Genomic DNA, 14,847 nt, shown 5'->3' with positions numbered 1-14,847 from the left:
ATGCCTATATTTATCAAAGATTTAATGCACATTATGGAGAAAGTGTTTTGTCACGAAGTGTGTTCGAATGGGCACAAAAGTTCAAAGAAGATCGCACAAGTGTTATGAAAAAACAGCTGGACGCCCGTCCACATCCACGATGACAACATTGAACGTTCTCATGAACTTATGCTCTATGGAATAGACGAGTGACACTGGATAATGTGGCAAATCATTTGCAAACCAGCCACGGCTCTGCTTATGCAATAGTGCACGACAGATTTGGGTTTTAAAAAGTTTGTGCGAGATGGATGCCGAAAAAGCTGATGAAAATGTGAAGACGACGATGCATTTGTCACAGACGAAATTCGAGCAACTGTATATAACAAACCGAAATTCCGAACGCCTTATCGCGTGTGACCGTCCGGTCAGCACCCGTTCTCAGCCGCCTGAGTGGCATTCGATCACTCCAGCCGTTCTCCGAATTTTACACTAAGTATAAACAAAACCTTCTCCCACTCCAACGAATGGAAGAATATAAATGCTCCCTTCAAAATCATCCAGTCAGTCTAATAAAAAAATTCTTAACTAATCCAAGTATCGAAAGTGTATCATCGCGAACCGAAAAAATTGTATAAATTGAGTAAAAAATAAAAAGAACTTAATCTCCTTTTCGGAAATTAACAAGTTCCTTATTTTTACCTTAATTTTACACGACATTTTTGGCGATCCGTGCCAGGATCTATTCACTTCAGTGCAAACGAAATTACGATTTCGGCGTACGCGCATCATTGAAGATCGAAGGATCAACGGACCCAGTGCGAATCTTTGCTACTACGAGGCCCTGCAGCAACTTTCAACGTTCCATTACGGTGAAACTAGACGAGAGGACTACGGTCAGCGCAGAGCAAGCCTACGAATAAGATTCGGAATCTAAAACCAACCAGAGAGGAAACATCCCTGAGACTCCTCAACGGCCATAGCTACTACGGTAAGCTGAAAAATCTGGATTCATTTTCACGATACCGTGTGAGAAAACCCAGTTTCTCAAGCGCTTCGAGTCCAAATAGCAACAGTAGTTCAGACTCAATAAGCTCAATTAGAATCATGCCCACATCACGAAACGACAAAGTCGAAACTATTGAAACCGTTTCTACAAACGGAGGTACGGACAATTCGATTCGTGCCATACTCGACGTAATTCAAAAACAAATTGAAATTCTTGCGCAACGTGTAGAAGAGACACAACGGACGGCCGACAGTGAAAATAAGAAGCGTGCAGCGGAAATAGAACTATTAGGCAAAAATATCTCTAAAATAAAAATAGGACGCGACGCTACTACAGAACTAGGCTCCCTTATTACTATGGACGAATCTGTTGCCGCGAGAGATAGAACTTCCCCACCATGCGTTCCAATTCGAACAGAAGAAGACAACCATCCCTCTTACGAAGACCGTCCACCGCAATTCGCCTCTCCGAGCTTACGGGCCAAAGACGCGATAGTATGTATTCCGCAATTAAACGGCGAAGATAATATCGGAGTAGAAGAATTCATACGCGAAGTACGCGAATTACGAGCCATGTGTAGCGAACCCACGTTACTATTAAAAATGATTAAAATCGGGAAAATCACGGGTAAAGCCGCAATGGCCATCTGCAATATATCGATATACGAATACGGACACCTGTACGATGCCCTAAGACGAAACGTAGCCACCCAAGACTCTGTTAGAGAACATCAAGACCAGCTACGCGAAACGAGACAGCGTCACGACGAAAGTGTGCAAAGTTATATCATCAGGTTCCGCAGAGCACTCAATAAGTTACAATACAGTATAACGAACGAATACCGTGACGAAATTACTAGACGAACTATGAACGACAGGATTTTAAAAGACTCCGTGATCGATTTTATCCGAGGCCTGAAAGGCGAAATAGGACAATTACTACTCGCCAATCCACCATACAATATCCTTGAAGCCGAAAAGAAAGTCACCGACATCGAGCGATTCTTCAGGGAAGATCGAAATCGACGACTAAAACCAATAGAACGATTACGACTTCCTGAGCAGCAACGACTAACAACCAATAATCCTAATCCGATCACTAAAAAACCAACTCCAACACCCAATCCAATGCCAAGAAGCTTCCGACAAACCGAACAAATACCACTTGCCCAAAGGACACAATTAAAATGCTTCAAATGCAACCAAATCGGACATGTCTCCAGTCAATGTAAAAATTTTCGAACACCCAGCCAATTTCCGAGACCACCAGCAGTCCACAATCTCGAGACACACAAGGAAGAAATAGAGGAACCAATAGACCAGACCTACGAATTAACGCCACAACAGGAAGACTACCCACAGTACTTTTACGATCCGACGGACAGCGACATAAATTCCTCATTGACAGCGGAGCAGGAATTAATATACTCAAGCGAAGATGCGTATTACGACCAAGAATAACAAAAGAACGGAAATTCTCGATAGGACACTCTAAATTTAAAACCAACGAACACGCTTTGATAAAACTATTTGGCAAAATTCTAGAATTTTTTGTGGTAGAAGACAACTTTCCAATTATAGAAGACGGCATACTCGGTTTGCCAGCCCTATCTAAATTCAAATTTGAACTCTCGAATCAACAATTAAAACTTGACAATAATATACTTTTATTGCAACAGGAAAACGACGTACCTCCAAAACAAGCAGTGTCAAAAACAGTCTACCTGGAAGGAAAACCGACAACGATATGCTTTATCAATGGTGGTGAGTGCCCAGCCAAAATGACTAATTTTATCGAAAATTCAAATACGTATGATCAAGTCTCCACGTTTAAAGATTTAGTTAGACTTTCGCATATAGAGAAAACCCTCCGTGAACCAATCGAAAAGATATTGCTGTTCTACCTTGACGTATTCAATCTAGAGACCGACTTATTACCATGCACTAATCTTGCTAAACACACAATAACGTTAAAAGAAAATAAAATCATTAACACAAAATCTTACCGACCGCCTGAATGCCATAAAGAACATATCAAAACGACATCCTTCCACCCACAAAGTAACGGATCGTTAGAACGGACACACGCAGTAATAACAGACATGTTAAAATCGATACAGCGAAATTCGGATGAAGAATGGGACGATCAACTTAACTTTGTATGCCTTGCATATAACACAATGATACACGACTCTACTGGTTACACGCCATTCGAACTCACATTCGGACACCAAGCCAATCTTCCCTCCACAATATCCAAGAATCCCCAACGCACATACGCAGACGAAGTCACGTTCCGCAAAAAGGAATGGGACTCTAGACTCCGACACGCTCGCGAAACATTGATCAAAAGTAAACAGCGATATCAGCGCGATCAAAAACGTAAAATTATAAAACCTCAATCAGTTTTCAAAGAAGGAGACTCTGTTTTAATACATAACGATCATAAAAGGCATAAACTTGATGTGGAATGGTTAGGACCGTACACGATTGATAAAGTATGTACTCCATACTATCTGATTCAAGACAAAAAGATACACGGTAATCGTTTAAAACCTTACTTTCCAGGTCGACGCTCCTCTTTGCCGGAATAGTATCCGCGCAAATAAATATTACACCATTAGAAGGAAACTCTGTATTCGTAGAAAACATAGGAAAAGGATATTTATACAGCGACACTGCCAATGTAATAGTAGGATTAGACACTAGCGACATATACGAACAGATAAGCGCAATAGAATCATATAAATTAACAATAGACTCACGTGCAATCAGCGAACAATACGTCGAAGAGTTAGGCGGATTACAAAATCGCATCAATAACCTAAAACAACTCGCAAAACACTTGAAAGCGTTAACACATACCCGGAGCACACGAGGTTTGCTTAACATCATAGGTTCCGCATCGAAAAGTCTGTTCGGGACTCTCGACGATGATGATCTTACGCTCATAAACAAAAATATGGACAAACTATTCGATGATAATAATAAAATCAAGACCATAATAGCTAATCAAACAGCACTTATTAGAAAAATTGTAAACTCAGAAAACCTAAACCACTTAGAGAGATCATATAGTGATATATTAAAATTACAACAGCAGGCAAATATCGATAGATCTATGCTTAAGATGATCATGAAAGTCGACACCGCGATGCAAACTTTACACTTCCAATTAGATGAAATACTTAACGTCATGATATTAGGCAAACAAGGAATAATTAGTCCATAAATACTTGACCCCAATGAATTCATAGAAAATTACGCCAAGGCAATAGGTAGCCAGATGTACAACACCGCGATTTCTGCCAAAACCGAACATTTTCAATTCATACTCGACATCAGTGATCTTAAAATCTTCACAATAGATGACAAAATATTTTTCAAAATCATAGTACCTTTAGTCTCTAACACAGAATGGAACATATTACAAGTATATCCTATCCCGAGTAAAAGAAATGGAGTATTTTTGGCTCCAGTAGTCGAACATCAGATATATTTAACTTCAGGTCTTTCATTTATAAACGCTGATATCGAGTATTTCAACAAACTTTGTAAGAATCGAGCCGGAACCACTATATGCAAACAAACACTACCAATCCATGACAGAAATTCAAAAACCGATTGTCGCAGCGAAATAATAAATTTCAAACCACACATTGAACGTTGTCAAATAACTGTACTTAAGATTGAAGACATTAGCTTTATACCGCTCAAAACTAGCAACTGTTACATTGCGATACCAGCAAATCCGATAGAAATAGACACAATTTGCCAAACGAAACATACCTTACAAAAACTTGACAAGCCTTCCATCATAAGAGCTAACACTTCTTGCGATATATTGTACAAAGACGAACACATACGTATAGGCGAAACAAAAAACGAAGTCATATACGAAATCAAAACAAAAACCCTAGCGCTCAAAACAAACGATAGTTTCACTCATCTATTAGATAAACTCGAGCGAGCACCGAAAATAATAGATAATTTACAAGGCTATAAAACAACGATCGATAAAATAGGCGACGAGATAGAAACTCTTAATTTCGAACACAGAATTAAAAATATACAGTATTGGGGACTGACCACGCTCCAGATATTAGGGTACATAGCATTAGGCATACTAGGTATATATGGATTAAACAAAATAGGGGTATTCAAATGCATCAGGAAATGTATACCGAACAAATTATGTATCAATTTATTTTGCTGCCGAAATGAAACTGTAATCAACAGCCACAATGCGACAGCCCCACCAGTACCACTCACCCTGGGCTCAACACCCAACATCTATATTCCAACCAACACATACCACTCAGATGGAGAGGAGGAATCAGCTGTAATTTTCAAGCCACGTCAAGTCCGATTCCACAAAAGTCTTCTGAAGAAAACTTGAGGGATCAAATTCAATCTAAGAAGGGGGGAATGTCACAGACGAAATTCGAGCAACTGTATATAACAAACCGAAATTCCGAACGCCTTATCGCGTGTGACCGTCCGGTCAGCACCCGTTCTCAGCCGCCTGAGTGGCATTCGATCACTCCAGCCGTTCTCCGAATTTTACACTAAGTATAAACAAAACCTTCTCCCACTCCAACGAATGGAAGAATATAAATGCTCCCTTCAAAATCATCCAGTCAGTCTAATAAAAAAATTCTTAACTAATCCAAGTATCGAAAGTGTATCATCGCGAACCGAAAAAATTGTATAAATTGAGTAAAAAATAAAAAGAACTTAATCTCCTTTTCGGAAATTAACAAGTTCCTTATTTTTACCTTAATTTTACACGACACATTCGTGGTTCGCAGCTCAGCCCAAAACATTTTTTAATGAGAAAATACGAAGGTCCTTCAGCAAATGGACAAAGTGTATACAGAAATTGAGTGATTAAATAAAGTGATACATCAAAAAATGTTGTATGTCTTTTTTGACAATTGCTTAAAATAAAATCTACACCGACAGAGCGGGTAACTTTTTACTCATCCTCGTAAGACACTTAAATTTCCAATCTATTATGATGAATAAAAGAGCTTATACTATTAAATCTAATTGTATTTTGTTGCATGAGAGTACACGTGTATGTGATGTCCATTACCTTCATATCCCCTTGAACGCTTCAATATTGCGCATATATACTATATTTTGTACAGCTTCTATAAAATTTTGTATGTTTGTTTAGGCTGTTAATTTAGAGGCTGGAGTACAAAGAAGTGGCACAATGATGAGGGCTGATGACATTTATAATTATCAAGGAATCACCCCTACATTCGCTCAGGTATATATCGTTGACTATAATGTATTTAACATATATGATTGTTAGAATATTAATAATTAATTTTTAATTCTATCAGAATTTTAATGAAACTGTCCCTTGGGAAGGAAGAACTGATACCTTGATATCACGGTTTGTACATCCTATATATACGACAAATTTTAGAACATTATATAACGAAGAACCAGATCGTCGTGGCCATGTGATGTGAATAAAAGGACTTGAATTTGATGATATTTTTATAATGTTAGATAACATAACTAAGTATCTTCACAGTAAGATAGGATGACATGGTTTACATGATCTTAATGTTGTTCACTTGAGCGATGATATTATAAGGAAAAGTGTAATATCACAGGTAGGATGATTCATAATTTAGAACTACTAACTCATGTATGTATTAAAAATTAAAGAAATATATTAAATTTTATAGGATATTTATGTTTAGTAACCAGTAATTCAGAGATTGGTATTCATGGTTACTATAACGAGGCTGTAGAAACGCACCCTTTCTTCTTTGCAAATGGTCCTGTATTTATGTCTAAGCCGAAACTGGAACCTCTGAATAATTTAGATTTATTCTTGTTATTTTCTAAAATACTTATCTACAGTATACCATAAGGAATGATACCGTATCACACCTAATCAAGTGCCTTAAGAAACATCAACAGGATATCACAGTAATCCCTTATCGACTGATATGTAAGTAAAAGTTATGTGTCATTGTTATACACAGTTATGTGTTATTGTTATACACAGTTATTTATGATTTTCTATTAATTCAGTTGTAGCCACTACAATATCTATGACACTGGTAGTAATTATAAGAACAATAATGATGTTCTATAAGAGGAAATGATGATTAGGAACAAAAACTTACAGGTAAGTCAAAGTATATGTTATTTGCCATTTGAAAAGAAAGTTACTAACTTAGAATTTTTTGATAAATAATAATTGTGCAAAATATATTGGATTTCAAATTTGTCAAAAATTGAAATTTAAGAAGCATTGTAATAATATAACATTAATATTTTGATTTTTCAGGAGATATCATGCGGTGGATGCATAATATGTAAAAAATATTAAGCAGCATATGAATTTTCATATTGCGTAGAGATAACAAAATGAATTTTAAAAAATGTCGACATGGTAATAAGAAATAGCATCATGACAAAGAATATATAAACACAGTTTCATTTTTTATAAATAAAAATTTGTTGTTCCAGATTTTGAAATATAGTGAAACGTTTAATTAGTATCTTAATATCTTTAAATAATTATTATTTTAGAATCAATTGTAATTGTATCATACGTACTTTTGAATTCGTGCAAGGAACATATGTAATTTTGAAGTAGTTATTATTAGGAAATTGTTAGACGCGAACAGTATGCGAAAAGTTAGTATGTAGTGTAATAATTATCAATCAAAACACAAGAATTAAATTCTTTAGGAAAAAATTTCCGGAATTTCTTATTTACATGATTATAAAGAAATCCATAATAAGAAGGAGCTGCTTTCTAATACTTCTCTTCCTTGTAATGCCTACTTTAATAATAACGAGGTTCGCTTTTTTGTTTTTAGAGGGATACTGGAAAATTTGAAAGTACAGTACCATTGGGAAGAAAATCACGATATTGAAAACGATATTTGCAAGTAAATTTCCAAAAAATCTGTTTTCAAATTTTCGCTTTCTATTTCACATTAAAAGAAAGGGCTGCCTTCTTTTTCTGCAAGACAAAACAAACATTCTGAATCTCGTATCAATGAATGATGTCAATAAGTTATTTTTCTTTTCAGATTGAACAATATTCCAGATTTATTCATAATTTCATACTACGCGAAGAATAGACTTTCATAGGTATATAAAGGAAATATTAAATATAGGAAAACTCTTTTTCGTTGTAGGTGACATATACTTCATTTATTGCGCGGTTATATGTATTTTTGAACACATATAAATGAGAAACTATTCCTGTGATAAAAAAGGAAGCAGAATTGATATCTTTGAATGACTTTAAATAACGTATATAAACTTATGAACAATCAGTCATCATTAATTCGTATTTTAGGTGTACACACAGATTTGTTAAATTTTCCATAAAATGTACTTCCTGTACGAACGTTTTATTCTTCCAAATTTTACGATACTATGTCTCATATAATAACTATATGGATTAAACGTAATATAAATGATCCGAAAATAGACTCGAACGACATTAATTGTCTTTCTATTTATACCAATATCGAGAATACAAGTAAAGCTGGAGCAATAGTATGCAAGAATGGACTATTTATTATTTTAAACCAAATCATAGCATATTCAGAATGCACAGTATTATCATGAAATGTAAATGAATCAGTTGTAAACGAACGATTTTACTGTAAAATCATTGCCTCCTTTTTTTCATCTGAAATATAGCAGCAAGTACTCATTCTTTTAATATATAATAAAACGAGATATCTTTATAAAGTCACATATGTCATCACTGGTAACTGTTGTCTCGTATGACACCAAATATACCGTTAGTATGGAATGATATTTTTATGAAGATATACTTTAATGATAGATTTTATGAATGAAACGTTATATAAGAAAAATTATCTCTTGTTATTCTATGAAGTTTAATAGCTAATGAAGATTAATTTTACGAAGTATTAGAGCGAAAGAGAATTAAAAAATTAAAAAGATCTAAATAAGATTGTTCGTGTGGCTTAATTATCTCAATTCTGGTATACCACTTGTTACATTCCAACTAATTAGCGCTAAACAATAACTTGCAAATATTAAAGATATTAACACCTTAATATTAACACCTAAAGGTTTTCAGGAAATTGTATAATATTTGATTATTGTATATCTAGTCATTGATTGATAAAATTTCTTGTATAAGCATAGATCGAGGTTGACGTCATACGCAGATTGCATTACAGGTATCGTTTTAATTTATTTTATGGCTAGAATCATTTGAATATTATACGAATAATTATTTCCATTCGAACGATTAATAAATCACGTACCTATATAAGATATATTATGAAAAAGACGTGACGAAACAAAAAAATATTGGGAATTCCGTTGTCATTAATTCCGTTGCTTCCTAAGATATTTGCTCGATTCCGGGAACGTGGCAACGAAGGGAATTCCATTCGTAGGAAAATACGGAGCATCCGTGGCTAGAATATGGCAAAGAAGAGATTGATTCCCGAAAAAAGAGTAACGATGTGTCAGTCTCTCTCTCGAGTGCGTATATATTATATACAGAGATGTACGACATACTGTTAACGTATGATAGCGCGAGCGTGAAGTATCACTGTTGGAGCATTGCGAAATTTTCGTAAAAATGGGCATCGTTGAGTGGCATCTCTTAGTTAACCATCAAGCGTACAAGTAGAAGATTCTTAAGATTTACGTGATTGATTTCTGATAATTCGGTGCCTACAAATCAATGACTTTTAAGATGAATTATAGTTGCACACGCAAACACGAGCAGTTTTCACCGCAAAGGTTACTTTTATGTAATGTTGTACGCGCGAAAGTTTTCATTTCTGTTACCACGCTATTGCTGTTTTGTAAATTTTAGTAGCACAACTATCGGTAATGTGCGATAAAACATGCTATATAATAGATAATTGTAAGTGAAATGACAAGGCGATGGTATAAATAGGTACTTCGACGAAAGTTGGTACAAGTATATCTACGATTCTCAGGAGTGGTGAGGTAAGTAGGAACGAAATATAAGAATTGAATTTATATAGAGTATTTTGTTATAAATCTTCCTATGTACCTATAGAAACGTGTTTAATATTTACGAGTATCCAGATTTTTCTATTAAAAGTTATCTGAAATTAATGATTTTCCTGATTTGTACCTTTCTCCTAAGTTTCTTGTAGTCGTCTTACTAACTCAACAGAAATCAACGTTAATTTTACAAAAAGAGCTATGGAGCTTTTTAGCGATTTGCACAAATGAAAATTTTGAAGCTTGTCACTGCGACGAGTTTGATCGTTCTAGTGTTATACTAAACAATTTTCAAACATGAAATTACACAGAAACGTATGTCGATGATATTTGTCATTCCTACGATCTATTTCACATGATCGTGCTTCCTGTCTAATGCAAATTCAATTTATAATACGAACTCGGTTTCCTTTATTGTTGTCAGTCTTTCTAAATCGCCACAGTTTTTCGCTCTTTGTTGCAAAACATTGAATCATAGTGTGAACCAAGTTTCTTTTATTAGATTCATTCATTGTTATCAGTCCTGCGTCTTTTCGATTCGTCACTTTTTTATTTTAGGACGATGACTGGCTTCGATATACTGTTCGCATGTTTGGCGTTAATTGTTCTGCATCCATCGGTTCAAGCGGGGCGCACTAAAGGTTTGCACTTTAAGTTGTCTTTTTCCATACTGCAGATTGCAGTACGATCTCGTTACACAGCCTTTATCAGTGAAAAAAGCGAAGTCACGCGTGACCACATAAAATTGAAAGGAACACGTTTGATTTTTTATTTTCGAGATGGTCACGAAGTTAATGGTCACGAAGTTAATGGGAAAATTCCACCTAAGTATTCGCCTCTTCACCGGTTTTGTTTGTGAAAAATGCTTCGTTAACTTCGCGAATATTCCAACGACTCGCTTCACGTAGAAAACAAACGTGATAACCAGGATAATCGTGAAACAACCAGCGAAGACGAATTAATTCATCACTCTACTGTCAATTCTCTAAATATAATAACTTCTTTCACTATAAATGTTTTATAGCAACCTCGGATGTGCCCTTGCGTCCACCACACTGTGGTTTCAGCAACGTAACGCATACCAGGGTGGTTGGTGGTAGACCAGCTAAACTTGGTACGTTTTATCTATTCCTTTCCTATCAATAATAAGCGATATAATATGAAGGTTGAAATTGAAAGGCATTAAACAGCAATCAAAGTACGTTTCAATTAATTTAAATAATAATACAACGGTTTCATTGGTAGTAACTTTGTTTATTAACTTGAATTATTTCCTCCTTTTAGTTCATGTTAGAAAGAGTATGTTTTTACTTGAAATTAAAAATCGACATACGAGTAATGATACGGATGGCGATGAGAAAGTGTTCGGGAAGAAATTACATATTCGAACTTTAGAGTTTAGTATATTTCAAGTGGAAATTGTATAGAATTAACTAAGTGTTGTTCCATTGAAGTCAAAATTCAATTTCTCTCTTAATCAAATTTCTATTTGAGAGTCTGCATCGTCGAATGTCCAGTGGATAACAATAATTTCTAACTCATCACGCGAGAAAAAATTATGTATGTTCCCAACTATATCTATTGCATTTCAGGTGCTTGGCCATGGATCGCTGCAGTAGGATTCTGTAATTGCTCAAACCCGCTTTGGGTAACACAATGGCTGTGCGCAGGTACCCTAATATCGGCTAGGCATGTTTTGACTGCAGCACATTGTGCAGATGACGATGATTTGTACGTGGTTCGTATCGGGGACTTAAATCTAAAACGAGATGACGACGGAGCGCATCCTGTTCAAATAGAAGTCGAATCTAAACTAATACATCCCGATTATTCTGCCGAGTCGAACAATAATGATATTGCTATTCTTAAACTGAAGGACAATGTTCCATTTTCAGGTAAGTCTTTAAATATTGTTGAGTTTCTAATATTTATGCTACTGGGTATTGCTGAAACTTCTTACTGTACACATATATTGTATCATAAAGCATGTTCAATTCTTTCTCATACTTTTCGTCATTCGTTTCCTTCACTTTCATTTATTTTCTTATTTTTCAGAGTACATACATCCCATTTGTCTCCCCGTACAGAAATCCCTTTGAAATAAAAACTTTGTGGGCTATAACCCCTTCATTGCTGGATGGGGAGCATTAAACTTTAGTAAGTGATATCAGTTTTATGATAAAATGAAATATTTTCATTCTTAAATATCCTTCCCATTTTCTTTGTAGGTGAATCATATACTAACGCATTAATGGAACTGCAACTGCCAGTGGTTACCAACGCCGTATGCGAGAAAGCTTATGAGGATTTTGACATAACTATCACCAATAAAGAAATATGCGCCGGCGGAGACCCTCGAGGTGGAAAGGATGCTTGTGGAGTAATTACATTACAGATTTACTATAAATTATACGGTGTCTGAGGACATGTCAATTCGAATCAACATCAAATCAACGTCTTGAACATAAAAAATAATAGATAAACATAATTTAATAGTTTTGCCCATTTCTCACACATCATTATGGTCTTTAATCTAATTTCCTTCTAATCTTAATTTTTTTCAAAATACATATAATATATACATTTTAAATTGGAATATTTCAATACATAAGTCAATAATAGATTATTACTGTATATAAGTATAATTTCAATACAATTCGATTGAAATATTTCAGTAACTATGATTAAAAATTTAACAATCATTTCAGGCTGACAGCGGAGGACCACTGATGATACCACAGCAATTCACCTACTATCAAATAGGTGTTGTGTCATCTGGTCATGAATGCGGCGTACCTGGTTATCCGGGCATTTACACGAGAGTCACGTCGTACCTCGACGACTTCATTATCCCAGTGTTGCAAAATTATTAGTATCCCATAAATATCATTTTTCGTGCACGAAAAATAAAGTTGGAATGTATTATTGTGGAGATAAGAGGCAGCTCAGATTTATATTGTCTTTTACGTCAAGAATTATAGTCTTAAAATGCTTGAAATGTTACTTTGAAACGACACTAACTTTTTACGTACGCTATATTTGCACGACTTAGATACGTAGAGACGATAAACGAGCATTTATTAAATTTTTACTAATTATATTTAAACTAATTTTGGTAATAGTAAACCAACTTTCTGAGAAGTTCTGTAAATTTTGTTTTGGATGTATTGAGGTGATGTGTCGTGATCGGGTCGGAAGGAAAACTCAGATTCATCGAACGATAAATGTTTATTCACTCTAATGTCAATGAGTACACTTGACGCAGGATTCGCGATTATATTCGGTTCGCGAATGCGCGGTTATAAGATAGAGCTTGGATAGCTACGATTCGAGATGCGCTGCGAGTGCGGACAATGATTGCACGAGATGTCGAGAGCTTAGATAATTATTCGACTCGAACCGTGTAAGTATAACGACCTTGATATGTCGACTCGCGGTAATAGACTGACTTTTTGTCGCGATGCTGCTGCGGAGGAAGACTGCGTTGGGATGTGTCTAAGGATGCGAAGGCGTCGGATTCGTTGAGAAAAGCTTTGGTTCGGAAAGTGAGGAAAATGTACGTTAATGTTTATTGGCTAATTCGTGTTGGTCGTTGGAAAAGGATGCTAGCTGCCCTTGAGAGGGTGTTGCTAGCGGGCAGCATCGTACGTGAGAGATAGCAGATTTCTCGTGTGTCCCCGTGGTAGGTGGTCGACTTCGAGACTGATAAACAAAGACTGTTTGTCTCTTTGGAGGACCTTAGCTAAAATAAATCCTAAGATTTATAGCGTTCCTTAGGCTAGCTGGAAATATTCGGTACGAATGTATCGACATCTGGCAATCATCTTGTCCGCAGGTATAGGGTCTTTGTGTCGTGCGTCACGCGACGTAAACTGTTGGGAAGTTTACTGTCAAGTGCCGCCACAGTACCCCCTTACCAGTGATAACGTTTTATACATTTTTTGATAGATCTTACGTGCTACTTATTTAAAACCTGCCTGGAAATAATCAGGAAAGCGAATTCTCCTGCCCGAGCGCGTGGTATACCGACTTCTTGAGTCGTCTTCGCGTTGCTGTGCCCGCTCGGTGTTTTGCGTAGTTGTGGTTTTAACCGGTATAAACATGTCGTGGGTTCCTGCGCTAGTTTCTAATTGTTGTTGTTCGATGTCGTCAGATACAGTAAAAGCGGGTTTCAACCGATCTAGGGAGACTATTACATTTTTATTATTTATTTTGATGGTAAAAGTCTTTTTTCCACGCTGTATAACCTGGTAAGGTCCGTCGTACGGTGGTTGTAAAGGACCTCCGCTCGCGTCGTGGCGTACAAATACATATGGTGCTGTTTCGAGCTCGCGGAACACGAAGGTTTTCTTCTCGCCGTGTCGCGTAATCGGGTGAGGCCTGATTTTCTCTATTTGCTCTTTTAAACGGTTCGCGAATTCCGTATTGGCCTGTTGCATCGTTGGTGCGAAGAACTCAGTCGGTAATCGTATGCCGGTACCGTAAACCATTTCGGCTGCCGTCGCGTTCAGGTCCTTGAAAGCGGTTCTTATGCCTAATAAAACAATTGGTAGGATTTCTACCCAATTGCTCGTATTGTGACATTTTATTGCTGCCTTTAGTTGTCGGTGTAGGCGCTCTACGATCCCGTTGGACGCGGGGTGATAGGCTGTTGTGCGTAAATGCTTGATGCCAAGCAACCGGCACAGTTCATTGAAGAAGTTTGATTCGAACTGGCGTCCTTGATCGGTCGTTATTTTTAAAGGTACGCCGAACCGAGCTATCCATGTGGAGAGGAGGGCTGAAGCGACGGTTGTTGCCTCCATGTCGGCGATGGGAATGGCTTCGGGCGAACGCGAAAAGCGG

General features: G+C 36.5%; 1 protein-coding gene, 1 long non-coding RNA gene and 1 pseudogene across 3 annotated transcripts; all 3 read left to right on the top strand.

Annotated features, from left to right (window-relative positions):
- The first annotated feature begins 864 nt into the window (after positions 1-864).
- Positions 865-4,229, top strand: LOC143303027 (uncharacterized). The gene is made up of 3 exons (XM_076620750.1): positions 865-970; positions 2,667-2,751; positions 3,556-4,229. The coding sequence occupies exons 2-3, from the start codon at positions 2,735-2,737 to the stop codon at positions 4,217-4,219; spliced, it is 681 nt and encodes a 226-aa protein (XP_076476865.1). The 5' UTR covers positions 865-970; positions 2,667-2,734; the 3' UTR covers positions 4,220-4,229.
- Positions 4,230-6,110: 1,881 nt separating this feature from the next.
- LOC143303029 (uncharacterized) lies at positions 6,111-7,756 on the top strand. Its single transcript, XR_013058990.1, has 5 exons — positions 6,111-6,265; positions 6,342-6,620; positions 6,696-6,964; positions 7,048-7,144; positions 7,307-7,756. It is a non-coding gene; the product is annotated as an uncharacterized LOC143303029 (long non-coding RNA).
- Positions 7,757-9,444: 1,688 nt separating this feature from the next.
- On the top strand, positions 9,445-12,939 carry LOC117162668 (venom protease-like; annotated as a pseudogene). Its single transcript, XR_013059116.1, has 8 exons — positions 9,445-9,477; positions 9,929-9,981; positions 10,561-10,643; positions 11,027-11,116; positions 11,595-11,897; positions 12,058-12,159; positions 12,231-12,382; positions 12,711-12,939. The product of XR_013059116.1 is annotated as a venom protease-like (transcript).
- The last annotated feature ends 1,908 nt before the right edge of the window (positions 12,940-14,847 follow it).

This window comes from Bombus vancouverensis, chromosome 8 (genome assembly GCF_051014615.1).
Source record: "Bombus vancouverensis nearcticus chromosome 8, iyBomVanc1_principal, whole genome shotgun sequence".
In the NCBI taxonomy this organism is placed as follows: domain Eukaryota; kingdom Metazoa; phylum Arthropoda; class Insecta; order Hymenoptera; family Apidae; genus Bombus; species Bombus vancouverensis.
The sequence above is the reverse complement of the archived record's forward strand: the minus strand, read 5'-3'. Positions and strand labels throughout refer to the sequence as shown.